General features: G+C 42.6%; 1 protein-coding gene across 1 annotated transcript; it reads left to right on the top strand.

The window, feature by feature from the left end:
* The first annotated feature begins 4,464 nt into the window (after positions 1-4,464).
* LOC142178146 (uncharacterized) lies at positions 4,465-5,043 on the top strand. Its single transcript, XM_075247475.1, has one exon. It carries the CDS (start codon positions 4,465-4,467, stop codon positions 5,041-5,043), a length of 579 nt encoding a protein of 192 aa, XP_075103576.1.
* The last annotated feature ends 9,558 nt before the right edge of the window (positions 5,044-14,601 follow it).

Raw genomic sequence — 14,601 nt, 5'->3', positions numbered from 1 at the left:
TCAAAGGATATAGCTTCAGTGAAGGCGCAGTGGAGAGGTCAGCCCGTTGAGGAGGCTACTTGGGAGACCGAGCGGGAGATGTGGAGCAGATATACACACCTATTTAAGACTCCGGGTATGTTTCTAGACCCGTTCTATGATGAACGTTTGTTTAAGAGGGGAGGATGTAACGACACGGCCGATCATTTTGAGAGTTGTAGCCTCGTTCCCCTTTTCTGCTCATTTTTGTGCTTCACTGTTATTTTATGACTTATCGGGTTAGTTGGTTCGGGTCCGGAGAGAATTCAGAGTGAATTGAGACACTTAGTCTCTTAATTGAAAGCTTAAGTTGAAAAAGTCGACCGGATGTATACTTATATGTAAACAACCTCGGATTGGAATTTTGATGGTTCCGTTAGCTCCGTTGGGTAATTCTGGACTTAGGAGCGTGTCCGGATTATGATTTGGAGGTCCGTAGCAGAATTAGGCTTGAAATGGCTAAATTTGAAATTTTGGAAAGTTTGGTCGGGATTGGACTTTTTGATATCGGGGTCGGATTCCAATTCCAGAAGTTGCAGTAGATTCGTGGGGTCATTTGTGACTTATGTTCAAAATTTGAGGTCAATCGGACGTGGTTCGATAGGTTTCGACGTCGTTTGTAGAATTTGAAAATTTCAAAGTTCATTAGGCTTGAATTTGTGTGGAATTCTTGTTTTTGATGTTGTTTGAGGTAATTTGAGGGTTCGACTAAGTTCGTATTGGGTTATAAGACTTGTTGGTATTTTTGGTTGAGGTCCCCGGGGCCTCGGGTTGAATTCAGGTGGTTAACAGACTTGGAAGTAAGTTGAGGAAGCAGCTGAAGTTTTGCTATTGCTGTAGTTATCGCACCTGCGGAGTGGGAACCGCAGGTGCGAGCCCGCAAAAGTGAGAAGGAGCCCGCATAATCGAAAAGTAGGAGGCTTGGCGGTGGCCGCAGGTGCGAGATTCTTTCCGCACCTGCGAGGCCCTAGATGCGGACCTGCTGCGCAGAAGCGCTTCCGCAGAAGCGGAAAGGAGTATGCAGGTGCAGTAGCGGACTTTCAACAACAAAAGCGGGATCGCAAAAGCGGGACCGCAGAAGCGGGATTTGGGCCGCAGGTGCGGAAGACCTGAGCAGAACATATAAATACGAGGTTTCGAGTTTTTTCACCATTTATAACATTTTGAGCTCGGATTTTAGAGATTTTGAGAGGGCTTTTCAAGGGAAATTCTTGAGGTAAGATCCTTGTGTCCATTTTTCTTCAATGATTACGTTTCCCTATTGATATTACACCTAGTTGGTGAGACTTTGAGGTGAAATTCGGGGGTTTGAGGCTAGGGATTTGGAGAGTTAATTTTGGGGAATTGAATGGCCATTTGATGTCAGATTTTGATAAATTAGGTATGGTTAGACTCGTGAGCGAATGGGCTTTCGGGTTTTGTGACTTTTGTCGGATTTCGAGATGCGAGCCAGGGGGCTGGGTTTGGACCAATTTCGAATTTTGGCTTATAATTCGTATTTTTCTTATGGAATTAATTCCTTTAGCCGTATTGATTGTATTGTATTGCTTGTGGCTAGATTCGGGACGTTTGGAGGCCGATTCGTGAGGCAAGGGCATTTTGGAGTAGAGTTTTGGCTCGGATTGAGGTAAGTAACAGTTTTAAATCTGGTCCCGAGGATATGAAACCCCGAATTTTGTTGTTATATGATTGTTTGGTGGTGACGCACATGCTAGGTGACGGGCATGAAGGCATGCACCATAGGAATTGTGACTTGGTCCATTCCGTGGAACTGTAAAGTTGAATAACTTGTTGTTAGCTATATGCTCTCCTTGTGTTATAGAAATTTGACTGCAAATCGTGTTAGGAGTCATGCTTAGGCTAGGTGATTACACTATTGGGACATGCAGAGGTCGTGTACTCGTTGAATTAATTGCTAATTGCTGTTTTGTACTCAGTCACGATTTACTTGTGTATCATATCTCAGTCTCTTCTTATTTCTTGCTGATACATTATATTATCTTTGTTTGGGCTGATTTTTATGATTTCTGAGAGCCCGAGAGACTGGAAAGATTGATGACTGAGTGCCGAGCTGTGAGCTATATGTATGTATATGGATCGGGTTGCACGCCACAACGAGCCTTAGGGCTGTATATATATATATATATATATGGATCGGATTGCACGCCGCAACGAGCCTTATGGCTATTCATATGGGATCGGGCTGCACGCCACAACGATATAGCGCTTGGGCTAAAGGAGCCCTTCCGGAGTCTGTACACACCCAGTGAGCGCAGGTACCTATTGAATGTGAGTGTTGAGGGCTGAGAGCCGAGTGATGAGCTATTGAGAAAGATTGAGTGACTTTTGCCCTGAGAGGCGGTATTCGCTTCCATTATTGTTGTGCATAGTTGTTATATGTCATTGTTTTGAAACTTATGAGGGATATTATATCAGGATTTTACTCGAACTTGGCATTTATAAATTGATTTGACTTAAACTGCCGAATTTTAAAGGAGGTCTACTTTCTTGTTGAGATTACTGAAAATGAACTATAACTGCATATCTCGTCACTATCTTTCAGTTCCTTATTTATTGTTGTTACTTACTTAGTTGGTTGTACTCACGCTACACCCTGCACTTCGTGTGCAGATCCAGGTATTCCCGGTCATAGTGGGTGTTGATATTTGAGTAGCTGATCCCGGAGACTATCGAGGTAGCTGCATGGCGTTGACTCTCCTTCATTATCTTTATTGCATTTCAGTTCTTATTCCGTAGAATTGTATTAGACTGTTCCTGGTATAGATGCTCATGTACTCGATGACACCCCGATTTTGGGATAGATTGTATTGTGCAGCGGGTTTATTTCTGTTCCTAAAAGGCTTTCTTAAATATTAATTGCTTCCGTCTAAAAATTTCAAAGCTTTTACTCTGTTAAGATAGTTGAGTAGATGCTTGCCTAGTACCATGATAGGCGTTATCACGATAGTTGGTTTTTGGGTTGTGATAAGTTGGTAAACATGAGCCGTTATGCTAACTATACTTTATATGAAGTCTTATTTGTTTAAATTATGTGGCTCCTAGTCTTTTAATTTTGAGCAGCCTAGGATGGGTCTAGAACCACCTATATAGTGGTCCAATGCCTCCTGGACCATAGGCATGGGACGTGTAGGAATGTGTAGGGCACGACTTAGAATTGAATTAGTGCATGTTAGGAAAACCAATTAAACATAGTAATCGGGTAGCTGGAGATGATAGTCTATGCCCACTGGATAATATGAGCACTCATTGCACTTTAAAGGGTTGCGAAGTATTATTTATGTTGCAGGGGGTGATCCTTTAGGCTAAAAAATTTAGGAAGCCCCCCAATTATGTCTAATTTTTCCTTGTATAGTTAGTGTTTAGATTTATTTAAGTTCAACATCTTGTAGTTCAAAGAAGTTCTACCTATTAATTTATTAATGAATAAAGTGTACTTTTTGAATTGTTCCTTTGCATTACTTGTGTATTTTTTTCTTTCGATTAATTACTTCATTCTATTCCACCTAGAACAACTCTTAGACCTCTTCTCCTCTAATTCAACCATGGATTAACTTGCATGCTCACATAAAATAGTTGTTTATTATTCGAAAAACCCTACATAGTCTAGAATTCGGCCGGGAACCACAGTTGTGGACCTCGGAAGGTTCCTAACACTTTCTCTTTGAGGTAATTTGAGCCCTTACCCAATCTTTGATAACAGAGACTAGCTAAAATAGAGTTATTTGCAAATGCGTGCCCTAACACACCTTTAAAATCGTTAGGTGACGACTCTTCTCTTTCAATGCCCTTTAAAAGAGTTATCATATGTCAAAATCCGCTTTCACGAGAAAATGGGGCACGACATCTACTATACTTGTCCGTCTTGGATAAAACCATTTGGATGCATGTTGGGGAAAAACGACGAGATCAAAAAGAATGAACAAGCTATTTACTACCTGAGCAAGAAATTCACGCCATACAAAGCCAGATACACCTTGTTGGAACAGACATGTTGTGCTTTAACTTGGATCGCTCAGTGTTAAGACATTACTTGTCGGCATATACCACATATCTGATATCCAGACTCGACCCGCTCAAGTACATCTTTCAGAAGCCGATGTCGACAGGAAAGTTAGCAAAATGAAAGATTCTTCTCAGTGAGTTCGACATCGTGTACGTGATGCAGAAAGCTATTAAAGTCAAGCATTGGCCGATCATCTTACAAAAAACCCGGTGGACAAATACTACGAGCCACTTACCACGTATTTCCCGGATAAAGAAGTATTATTAGCTGGGGAGGACATTTCAGAGTCATACCCCAGATGGAGAATGTTCTTTGATGGAGCTGCAAATTTTAAGGGAGTGGGAATCGGGGAAGTCTTAATCTCCGAATCGGGACAACACTATCGAATTTCAGCAAAGATAAGGTTCCCCTGTGCAAATAATATGGCGGAGTACGAGGTGTGCATCCTTAGGATTAGGATGGTGGTCGATATGAACATCAAGGAACGTTTGGTCATGAGAGATTCTGATTTGTTGATCCACCTAGTCCAAGGAGAATGGACCACCAAGAATGCCAAGATCATTTTGTACTTGGATTGTATGAAGGAATTGTGTAAGAAGCTCACCAAGATCGAGTACAAACATGTTCCCAGAATTCAGAATGAGTTTGCAGATGCTCTTGCAACATTGTCATCCATGATTCAACACCCGGACAAGAATCACATTGACCCTATCGAAGTAGAAATCCAGGATCAACATGCATACTACTTTCATGTAGATGAAGAACCAGATGGAAAGCCTTGGTATTATGACATCAAGAAGTTCCTCGCGGCAAGAGAATATCTAGAGAATGCCACTACAGGCCAGGAGCGAGCATTGAGAAGACTAACTAATCGCCTTTTCCTTAACAAGGAAGTCCTGTATAGGAGGACCCTGGACCTGGGTCTTTTAAGGTGTATAGATGCAACTGAAGCAACAAATTATTGGAAGAAATACATGCAGGAACGTGCGGGTCTCACATGAATGATTTCACTTTAGCCAAGATGATTCTAAGGGCTGGATACTTTTGGATGACCATGGAAAGGGACAGTATCCGCTATGTGCAGAAATTTCACCAGTGTCAGATTCACAGGGATTTCATCCGGGTTCTGCCGAATTAGTTAAACATAATGGGTTCTCCCTGGTCGTTCGCCGCTTGGGGCGTGGATGTAATTTTACCTTTAGAACTGGCTGCATCAAATGGATACCATTTCATCTTGGTAGCCATTGATTACTTCACTGAATGGGCCGAAGCTTCCACATACAAGGTTATTACAAAGAAGGTGGTGACAGATTTCATTCGTAACAACATAGTCTACTGATTTGGGATTCTAGAGTCAATCATAAATGACAATAAAGCCATCCTCAATAGCGATATCATGAGGGAAATTTGCGAGAAGTTCAAAATCGTCCATCTTAATTCTACAACATATAAGCCATAGATAAATAGAGCAGATGCAGCAGCCAACAAAAACATCAAGAGGATCTTGCGAAAGATAGTGGACAATCATAGGACATGGCATGAGAAAATATCATTTGCCCTACTTGGTTACCATACCACTATGAGGACATCTATCGAGGCAACTCCATACATGCTAGTATATGATACGAAGCTGTAATACTTATAGAGGTCAAGCTACCATCTTTAAGAATTATCCATGAAGCCAAGTTGGACGACGTGGAATGGATACATATCAGACAAGAACAACTCATGCTCATCGGCGAAAAGAGGATGGATGCAGTTTATCATGGTCAGATGTATCAAAATAGGATGGACAACACATTCAGCTGGAAAGTGAAACCTCAACAGTTCATGCCAGGGCAATTGGTTTTGAAGAAGTTATTTCCCCGTTAAGAAGAAGCAAAAGGGAAGTTCGCGCCAAATTGGCAGGTTCCCTATGTGGTCCATCAGGTATTGTTAGGAGGAGCACTAATTGTAACGACTCGACTGGTCATTTTGTGAATTGTAGCCCTTTTCCCATATTTATGGTCTCTTTTATGTTCATTTGTGATTATGTGACTTGCCAGGGTGGTTGGATTGGATTCGGGAAGGTCTTGGAGTGAATTGGGACACTTAGTCCCAAGGTTGGAAGCTTAAGTTGTAAGAGTTGATCAGAGTTTGACTTTTATGTAGATGACTCCGGAATGTTATTTTGATGGTTCCAATACCTTCGTATGGTGATTTTGAACTTAGGCGTATGCCCAGATTTGGATTTGGAGGTCTGTAGGTTGGTTTGGTGCTTTTTGGCAAAAATTGGAAAGTTAAAGGTTTAGGAGGTTGAGAGGTTTTACGGGGAGATGACTTTGTTGATAGCGGGTTCGGATTTTGGTTCCGGGAGTTGAAATAGGTCTGTTGTGTCATTTGATACTTGAATGCAAAATTTAAAGTCATTCAGAGTTGATTTGATGTGGTTGGGCATGGGTTTTGGAAGTTGAAAGTTCATTAGGCTTGAATTGGGGTGCGATTCATTCTTTTAATATTGTTTTGTGTGATTTGATTCCTCGGGTGAGTCTATTTTATGTTTTGGGTTTAGTTGGTGTGATTAGATGGGGTCCCGGGGGCCTTGGGTATGTTTCGGATGGGCTAGGGGCCATTTTTTCATGTTTTAGAGTTGCTAGTTTCTGATGTTCTGCAGTTCATCGTGATCATGTATGGGCATTCGCGATCGCGAAGAGTGATTTGGGTGGCTGAAGATTTACTCATCGCGTTCACAAGATGGCTTTCGCATTCGTGTAGCATGGAGGGGAGAGATTCATCGCGTTTGCATCCTATGTGTCGCGATCGCGTAGAGGAATAGCTGTAAGGGGCGCTAATGGTTGGCCTTCGCATTCGCAGGCGGTGGGTCGCTTTTGCGTAGGCCAGTTGAGCTAAGGGTTAGCATTCACGGGCTTCAGACTGCGTTCGCGAAGATGTAGTATTGGCAACTGATAATTTGATCTTCGTGATCGCGAAGAGGACCCCTGGGCAGACCTATATAATACTCTATTTCGAGGGATTTTGTTATTTTATCACATTTTGAGTTAGAGAGCTTGATTTTGGGCCATTTTTGTGGGGATTTTCACGATTTGGATCGAGATAAGAGTTTTTGAGATTTGTTATTATTTCATGATTCCAACCTCGATTTTAGTATTTGGTTAATGATTCAAATTGGAGAAAGTGGGGATTTTTGTAAAAACCTTTTTAAAATATAAATTGAGGATTTGAAAGTCGATTTGAGGTCGGAATTGGATGATTTTGGTATGTTTGGATTCGTATCGGAATTTGTAAGTTTGGTGGAGTTTTGAGGCACGTGCCCGAGGTTGAATTTTTGGGTTGACCTTTTAATTTTGGTTAAAGATCTTAGAGTTTTATCATTTGGAATCAATTCCTATGACTTTTATTAATTATATTAAGTTAATTTGGCTAGATTCGGGTCGTTCGAAGGTTGGTTCATGCAGGAAGGGCTTGTTAGAGGAGTGATTTTTCTTCCTTGAGGTAAGTATCTTACCTAAACTTGGTTGAGGCACTAGTTGCCTGAGTTATTTGTGATAGCTACGTGCTATGGGTACGCATATGTGTGGGGTTTGAGCCCATATATGAGCACCGGGTTATTTATCCATGCTCGGGGGTAGTGCTTAGGCTATGAAATGCCTTGAATTGATTGTGAAGCTTTAAGTTGTGATGTTTCTCATAATTGTAACCTTTTTGTGGGCTATTTGATCCATGTTTGAGGTTATTAGGGGCTAATCTCATGTAAGGCCCCGTACAAGATTTGCTAAAACCCGGGATTTCATGGTGCCGAGTTAGGCTAATGTGTTTGAGGGTTGTAGAAATTCATCGCTGTGAGCTTGCGAGAATCATTTTGCAGAGTATGGCGCTTGCCGGAAACACTTTGGATCAGCTCAATCCAGGAAGTTTAGAGTGTAGGAGGTATGGAGAAAGGAAAGGTTTTTGCGGTCCACTTTGCGACCGCGAAACAACTTTGTGGGCCGCAGATCGGCCGCGGAATGAAGCAGAACTTGAGTTAATTTTGAAGACCATTATTCAGTCCATTATGCGGCCGTATAACCATTGCGCGGGCCGCACAATCCATCGCAAAACCAACATGAGAAGACTTCAGAAAAAGGTTCTGCGGTCCATTATGCGACTGCAGATTTGTCGTAGAACTATCCAGCCTTGCCCAGTTTTTGGGACCCTTTCTGCGGTCCCCTTTGCGGTATGCATACCTATTTTTGTGGTCTGGTCTGCGCTCGCAGACCCGACTTCGTAGAGTTTAAGTGTTGGAAAATTTTACCCGATCCCATTTTTATAAAAATAAATTGGGGTTTGTTTTTGTTGGTTCTAACTGATATTTTAGAGAGAGGAAAGTGGTCTAGAGTGAGAGGGGGATTCCTAAGCTAATTGTTCATCAATCCTTGCTCAAGACTTGGAGAATTCACAAGGAAAACTCAGAAGGTCTTCATCCAAGAGGTAAGGTTCCATACCCTAGTCTTCAATTTTAAGTTTGGGATAGAAGATGGGTAATGGGGAGTGTGATTCTTAGGTATGGGGGGAGGGTGTTATCTATGCATGTATGTACTAACAAAGTTATGGGAAGGTTATTGAGCTCAAAAGGATAGATATTTGGTTGTGGGATGAAGGAATCCACCATATGAGGACCTTGAAAAAATAATGCCCACCTAGTGTTTGATAAAGTGTTCAAATGAGCTGAACCCCCGAGTTTCTTTCTAATTATGGTTCAATTTTATTATGTTTATAAAAATATTGAGGTTGTTAGGATTTTAGGATCATTGTAGTACTTAAGGGAGCTCAAAGTGAGGTATGTTGGCTAACCTCCTCTTGTAGAATCAAAGCTCATGATGTTCTCGTAAGTTGTAATTATGATTGGCTCAATCTCTTATGTCTCATGTTCCGAGTTGTTCCTTATAAATTTGACTATTCCGAATAAACTCTGTGTCGAAAGATATATGTTCAAAATGTATTCCGAATGCTCTTATCATATTATGTTATCCTTCGAGATTGTATTCAAAATTGACCAAGTGTCGAAATATTATGAATTCAATTATGTCTCAATTGCTAGTTATTATGCCAAATTGTGGAAGAAAGCTCAATGTACCTAAGACTCTTGTTTGTTCATATGTGTACTAAAAGTCGTGATTAGAGATGCTTTGTTGTTGATAATCCATGATGATGTTTGAAAGTGAAAGGGGCGAACATGAAATATGAAATACAACCGACATGCCAAGAATGATATTACATTTGTGGCCACTAGTGACAATGAAATGAAAAGATAAGTAAAAGACTATGAAATGAGCTAAAAGTCCTTTACACAATAAAAATTTGGGAGTATCATTAGTCACAGAGGAAGGGTAGGTTGAAATAACCTAACTCCGAAACTACACATTCCGGTGTAGGAGTGGATTGCGATTATTCCCCTTATTTGGGATGAGATTGATGTGATGAGATTATTACCCATAAATGGGATGAGATGATTGCTAGCAAAGAGTGATGTCGATCCACACGACATTGTGGTGAGATGGCCTAGCCGGTCGGGTTGAGATAGGACGCCATGCCGCACACATGGTGGTGATTGTGCTTGAGATTGTGATTGAGATAGTGATTGAGATTGTGATTGTGATTTTGATTGGATGTCTTTGGGTGAGACGACCTAGCCGATCGGGCCGTGATCAGACTCCATGCTAAGACACGGTGGTATATTGGTAGTAAAGATCTCCCAACCTAAAATAATGTAATTTACTTGAAATCTTATCTTGCTCCTAACTTGATGTCTTGGTATTGGTTGAGACTCCCATTGATTCTATGATTGTTATTCCTTATTTTATTACTCGTTCTATTGAAAGGGTGTTTATTCATTCATACTAAGAATATTCCATATGTACTAACGTCTCTTTTGTCGGGGGCGCTGCATCTTTAATGGATGCAAGTGGTTCCACAACATACAACTTTGATCAGTGATAACAGTACACCCTCTTCCCAGCTGACTTGGTGAGCCCCACTTCATTTAGGGGTCGTGTATATTTTATTCCTTGTGTATTATGTTTTGAGGTATAGCCGGGGTCTTGTTGCCGGCACTATCATAATATTGTTTTGTATCTATTAGAGGCTCCGTAGATAGTGTGGGTTGTATGTTGGTATTGGGAAGGTCAAACTAGTAATGTTGTATTTGTACCACACGTTCCACATCAAACTATGAAAGTGTATGTATTTTGAGACTTATTAATGATGTAATTAATGGTAATGAATTGGTGTCACTCACATGATCTTCTCATGATCTAATTAATGAAATATGTCTACACCTTATTCTTGGGTAAGTTCGGGTAGAAAGCATCTAGCAGGCTTGCTCGGCCGGGTTATCTCGGTTGAGCGCTGGTCGCGCTCCCCGAGGTCGGGGCGTGACAAACTTGGTATCAGAGCCTAAGGTTTTAAAGTGTCCTAGGATGTCTTAGAGCCGTGTCTAGTAGATTCCTTCTTATCGGTGTGTGGTCGACCACATCTATATATAGGAGGCTACTTGGGCATTTAGGAATAACACCCTTCTTAGATGTTCTAGGCCGTGCGATAGAGCTGATCGTAAGACTGTTCCTCCTTTAACTTGATGTTCTAGGTCATGCGATAGAGTTGATCGTAAGACTGTTCCTCCACTAACTCGTGCATTGATCTAATTTTCAGTACATGGCGCCTAGAAAGAAGACAAGAACTGGAAAAGGAGCCAATGCCACCCAGGAGTGGCAGTTGATTCTATACCTGATGATGTGGGTGAGCATCCGAGGGGTGGGGATATTCCCCCAACTACTACACTGCCTGATTCTACTACTCCTACTCAGACTGCACCAATCCCTATGCCTACTGAGGGTGCAACGATTCCTCCAGCCGATATTCCAGTTCCACCTCCAGCCCCAACTTTCGGTCCCGATATTTCTGAGGGGGACCTTAGGGGAGCCATACAGATGTTGGCTCAGATAGTGGCTTCCCAGGCCCAGAGATCGAATTTTGCACCTACATCTTCCAGTTCAACTAGGGGACTCTGCTAGTTCCAGGGTGAACAAGTTTCTTTAGTTGGATCCTCCAGTGTTCACGGGTACTAATCCCGAGGAGGACCCCCAGAACTTCATTGATGAGATGCATAAGACTCTTCGAGTTATGTGTGCTACTGAGACGGAAGCAATGGAGTTGGCTTCCTACCACCTGAAAGAGGTGGCATATTCTTGGTTTGAACTGTGGGAGGAGTCCCGTGAGGAGGGGAGCCCTCCGGCGAGGTGGAGTGAGTTTGTCGATGCCTTCATTGATCATTTCTTGCCTGCCAGGACTAAGTCAGCCCGTGCCGCTGAGTTTGAGAGCCTAAGGCAAGGTAGCCTGAGTGTGTGGGAGTACCATATGAGATTCACGCGCATGTCCAAGTGTGCTATTTACATGTTGCCCACTATGAAAGCTAGAGTGCGCTGGTTCGTGCAAGGTATTAGCCCCTTGGTTATTAATGAGGCTGCTACAACTGCCTTAAATTCTGATATGAACTATGGGAAGATGGTGGCGTTTGCTCAAGCCACAGAGAACTTTAAATTGAAGAATAGAATAGAGCGAGAGGGTAGCAATAAGGCCCGATCCGCTGGCAACTTTGGTGGTTCTTCTGGCGGTGGTGGTAGTGGTAAGTGAGTATTTAGGGGAGGGTCATCAGGGCCATCCTAGTCCTTTGCTCAGTCTTCAGTCAGTGCACAACCATGAGGGCCCAGTCAGCAGCAGCAGAGCCGTTTTAGGCACGGTCAGGGCAACAAGGGATCCTACCAGCAGGGTCGGCCTGGTGGGAGATTCTAGCAACGGAGGAGGCCCTCATGCCCTAAGTGTGGGAAGATGCACTTAGGGGTATGCTACATAGACCTATCCATATACTACAGATGCGGGTTGAGGGGCCATATTCAGAGGGATTTCTGTTCGTCCCGCCAGGGTGTGGGCAGGGGTACGACACAGCCAGCTAGTTCTGCAGCTACTACATCTGCAACACCTCCTCTAGCTCGAGGCACTCCAGCACACGCAGGGCATGGTGCAGCTAGGGGTGGTACATAGAGTTCGAGAGGGCCCAACCGTTTCTATGTTATGAGGGGTCGCTAGAGTTCAGAGGCTTCTCCAGATGTTGTCACAGGTATATTGACTGTCCAATCTCATGATGTATATGCCCTTATTAATCCCGGTTCCACTTTGTCCTATGTCACTCTTTATGTTTCTATGGAATTTGGGATAGAACCAGAACAACTTCATGAGCCTATTATCTACTCCGGTTGGTGAGTCTATTATGGCCGCTCGGGTTTATAAGGATTATTTTGTCACGGTGCATGGTCGGGACACCATGGTCGATCTTATTGAATTGGGGATAGTTGGTTTTGATATAATAATGAGGATGGACTGGCTTTAGTCATGTTTTTCTAAGCTTGATTGCAAACAAGAGCCGTTAGGTTTGAATTTCCAAATGAGTCAGTTATTGAATGGAAGGGGGATGATGTGGTGCCGAAGGGTATGTTTATTTCTTACCTTAAGGCCACGAAGATGATCAACAATGCGTATATTTACCATTTGGTCCGAGTTACAGACACCAATGCTGAGGCACCTACACTTGAGTCCGTGCCAGTGGTGAATGAATTTCCGGAGGTCTTTTTTGATGAGCTCCCTGGGATTCCACCAGACAAGGAGATTGATTTTGGGATTGATATGATGCCAGGCATGCAGCCTATATCTATTCCACCCTACAGAATGGCATCGACATAATTGAAGGAGCTAAATGAGCAGTTGAAGGATTTGTTAGAGAAGGGTTTCATCCGGCCGAGTGTGTCACCTTGGGGCGCACATGTCCTATTTTTAAGGAAGAAGGATGGGTTACTGAGAATGTGTATTGACTATCGTCAGCTCAACAAGGTCACGATCAAGAATAAGTACCCACTGCCAAGGATAGATGACATGTTTGACCAATTGCAGGGTGCTATGTACTTCTCCAAAATTGATTTAAGATTCGGGTATTACCAATTGAAGATCAGGGAGCAGGATATTCTGAAAACATCTTTTAGGACCCGGTATGGGCAATTTGAGTTTCTGGTAATGTCTTTTGGGCTAACAAATGCCCCAACAATTTTCATGGATCTTATAAATCGAGTCTTCAAGACTTTTCTCGACTCCTTTGTGATAGTGTTCATAGATGATATTCGTGTATATTCACGAAGTAGAGAGGACCATGCTGATCATCTCAAGGTAGTTCTGCAAACTCTATATCAGCACAAGTTGTATGCAAAGTTTTTGAAGTATGAATTTTGGCTTGAATTTGTCACATTCTTGGGTCATGTTATCTCCATAGAAGGAATTAAGATTGATACTCAGAAGATTGCCACTGTGAAGAATTGGCCTAGACCTACAACTCCAATAGAGATTCGCAATTTCTTGGTCTTAGCTGGGTATTATAGGAAATTTGTGGAGGGGTTCTCTACTCTTGCCTCTCCATTGACTAAACTGACGCATAAGGCGGTTAAGTTCCAACGGTCAAATGCTTGTGAAAAGAGCTTCAAGAGTTGAAATCAAGATTGACTACGACACTGGTGTTGACCTTACTAGAGGGTACAAATGGGTTTGTGGTATATTATGATACTTCAAGGATCGGACTTGGGTGTGTATTAATGCAGCATGGCAAGGTGATAGCTTATGCTTCTAGGCAACTCAAGAATCATGAGAAGAACTATCCAACACATGACTTAGAGCTTGTGGCAGTGGTATTTTTATTGAAGATTTGGCATCATTATCTGTATGGGGTCCATGTGGATATATTCACGGTCATAAGAGACTCCAATATGTTTTCAAACAGAAGGAATTAAATCTAAGGCAGAGAAGATGGCTTGAGTTACTCAAGGATTACGACATCGATATCTTATATCATCCGGGGAAGGCTAATGTTGTGGCAGATGCTCTTAGTCGGAAATCTATGAGTAGTTTGGCTCACTTGGAGGCATATCAAATGCCGTTGGACAAGGAGGTTCATTGGTTGGCTAGTTTGGGAGTTCGTCTTGCGGACTCTAGCAAAGGAGGGGTGCTCGTACAAAATAGGGCTGAATCATCGCTTGTTGTGGAAGTCAAGGAGAAGCAAACGATCCATTGTTGGTGCAGTTGAAGGAGGGGATTCATAAACATAAGACCACGACTGTTTCTCTTGGCATGGATGATGGTACATTAAGGTACCAAGGGCGACTATGTGTTCAAAATGTAGATGGTCTCCGGGAAAGAATCATGATCGAGGCTCACACTTCTAGGTATTCCGTGCACCCATGCTCTACAAAGATGTATCATGATCTTAAGGAATTCTACTGGTGGAGTGATATTCAGAGGAATGTAGCGGACTTTGTGGCAAGATGTCCAAATTGTCAGCAAGTGAAGGCCGAACACCAACGGCCTGATGGGTTGGCACAGAACATCGAGATTCCAATGTGGAAGTGGGAGATGATCAATGTGGACTTTGTGGTAGGACTACCTCGCACTCCTCGCAAGTTCGACTCGATTTGGGTGATTGTGGATTG

Source organism: Nicotiana tabacum, chromosome 24 (assembly GCF_000715075.1).
Source record: "Nicotiana tabacum cultivar K326 chromosome 24, ASM71507v2, whole genome shotgun sequence".
NCBI classification, from domain to species: Eukaryota; Viridiplantae; Streptophyta; class Magnoliopsida; order Solanales; family Solanaceae; genus Nicotiana; species Nicotiana tabacum.
Note: the sequence above shows the minus strand (reverse complement) of the source record. Positions and strands in the feature narration are given on the sequence as shown.

Bases quoted from the DNA above. Each gene is read 5' to 3' on its own strand.
- LOC142178146 (XM_075247475.1), top strand. From the start codon at position 4,465: ATGGCGGAGTACGAGGTGTGCATCCTTAGGATTAGGATGGTGGTCGAT.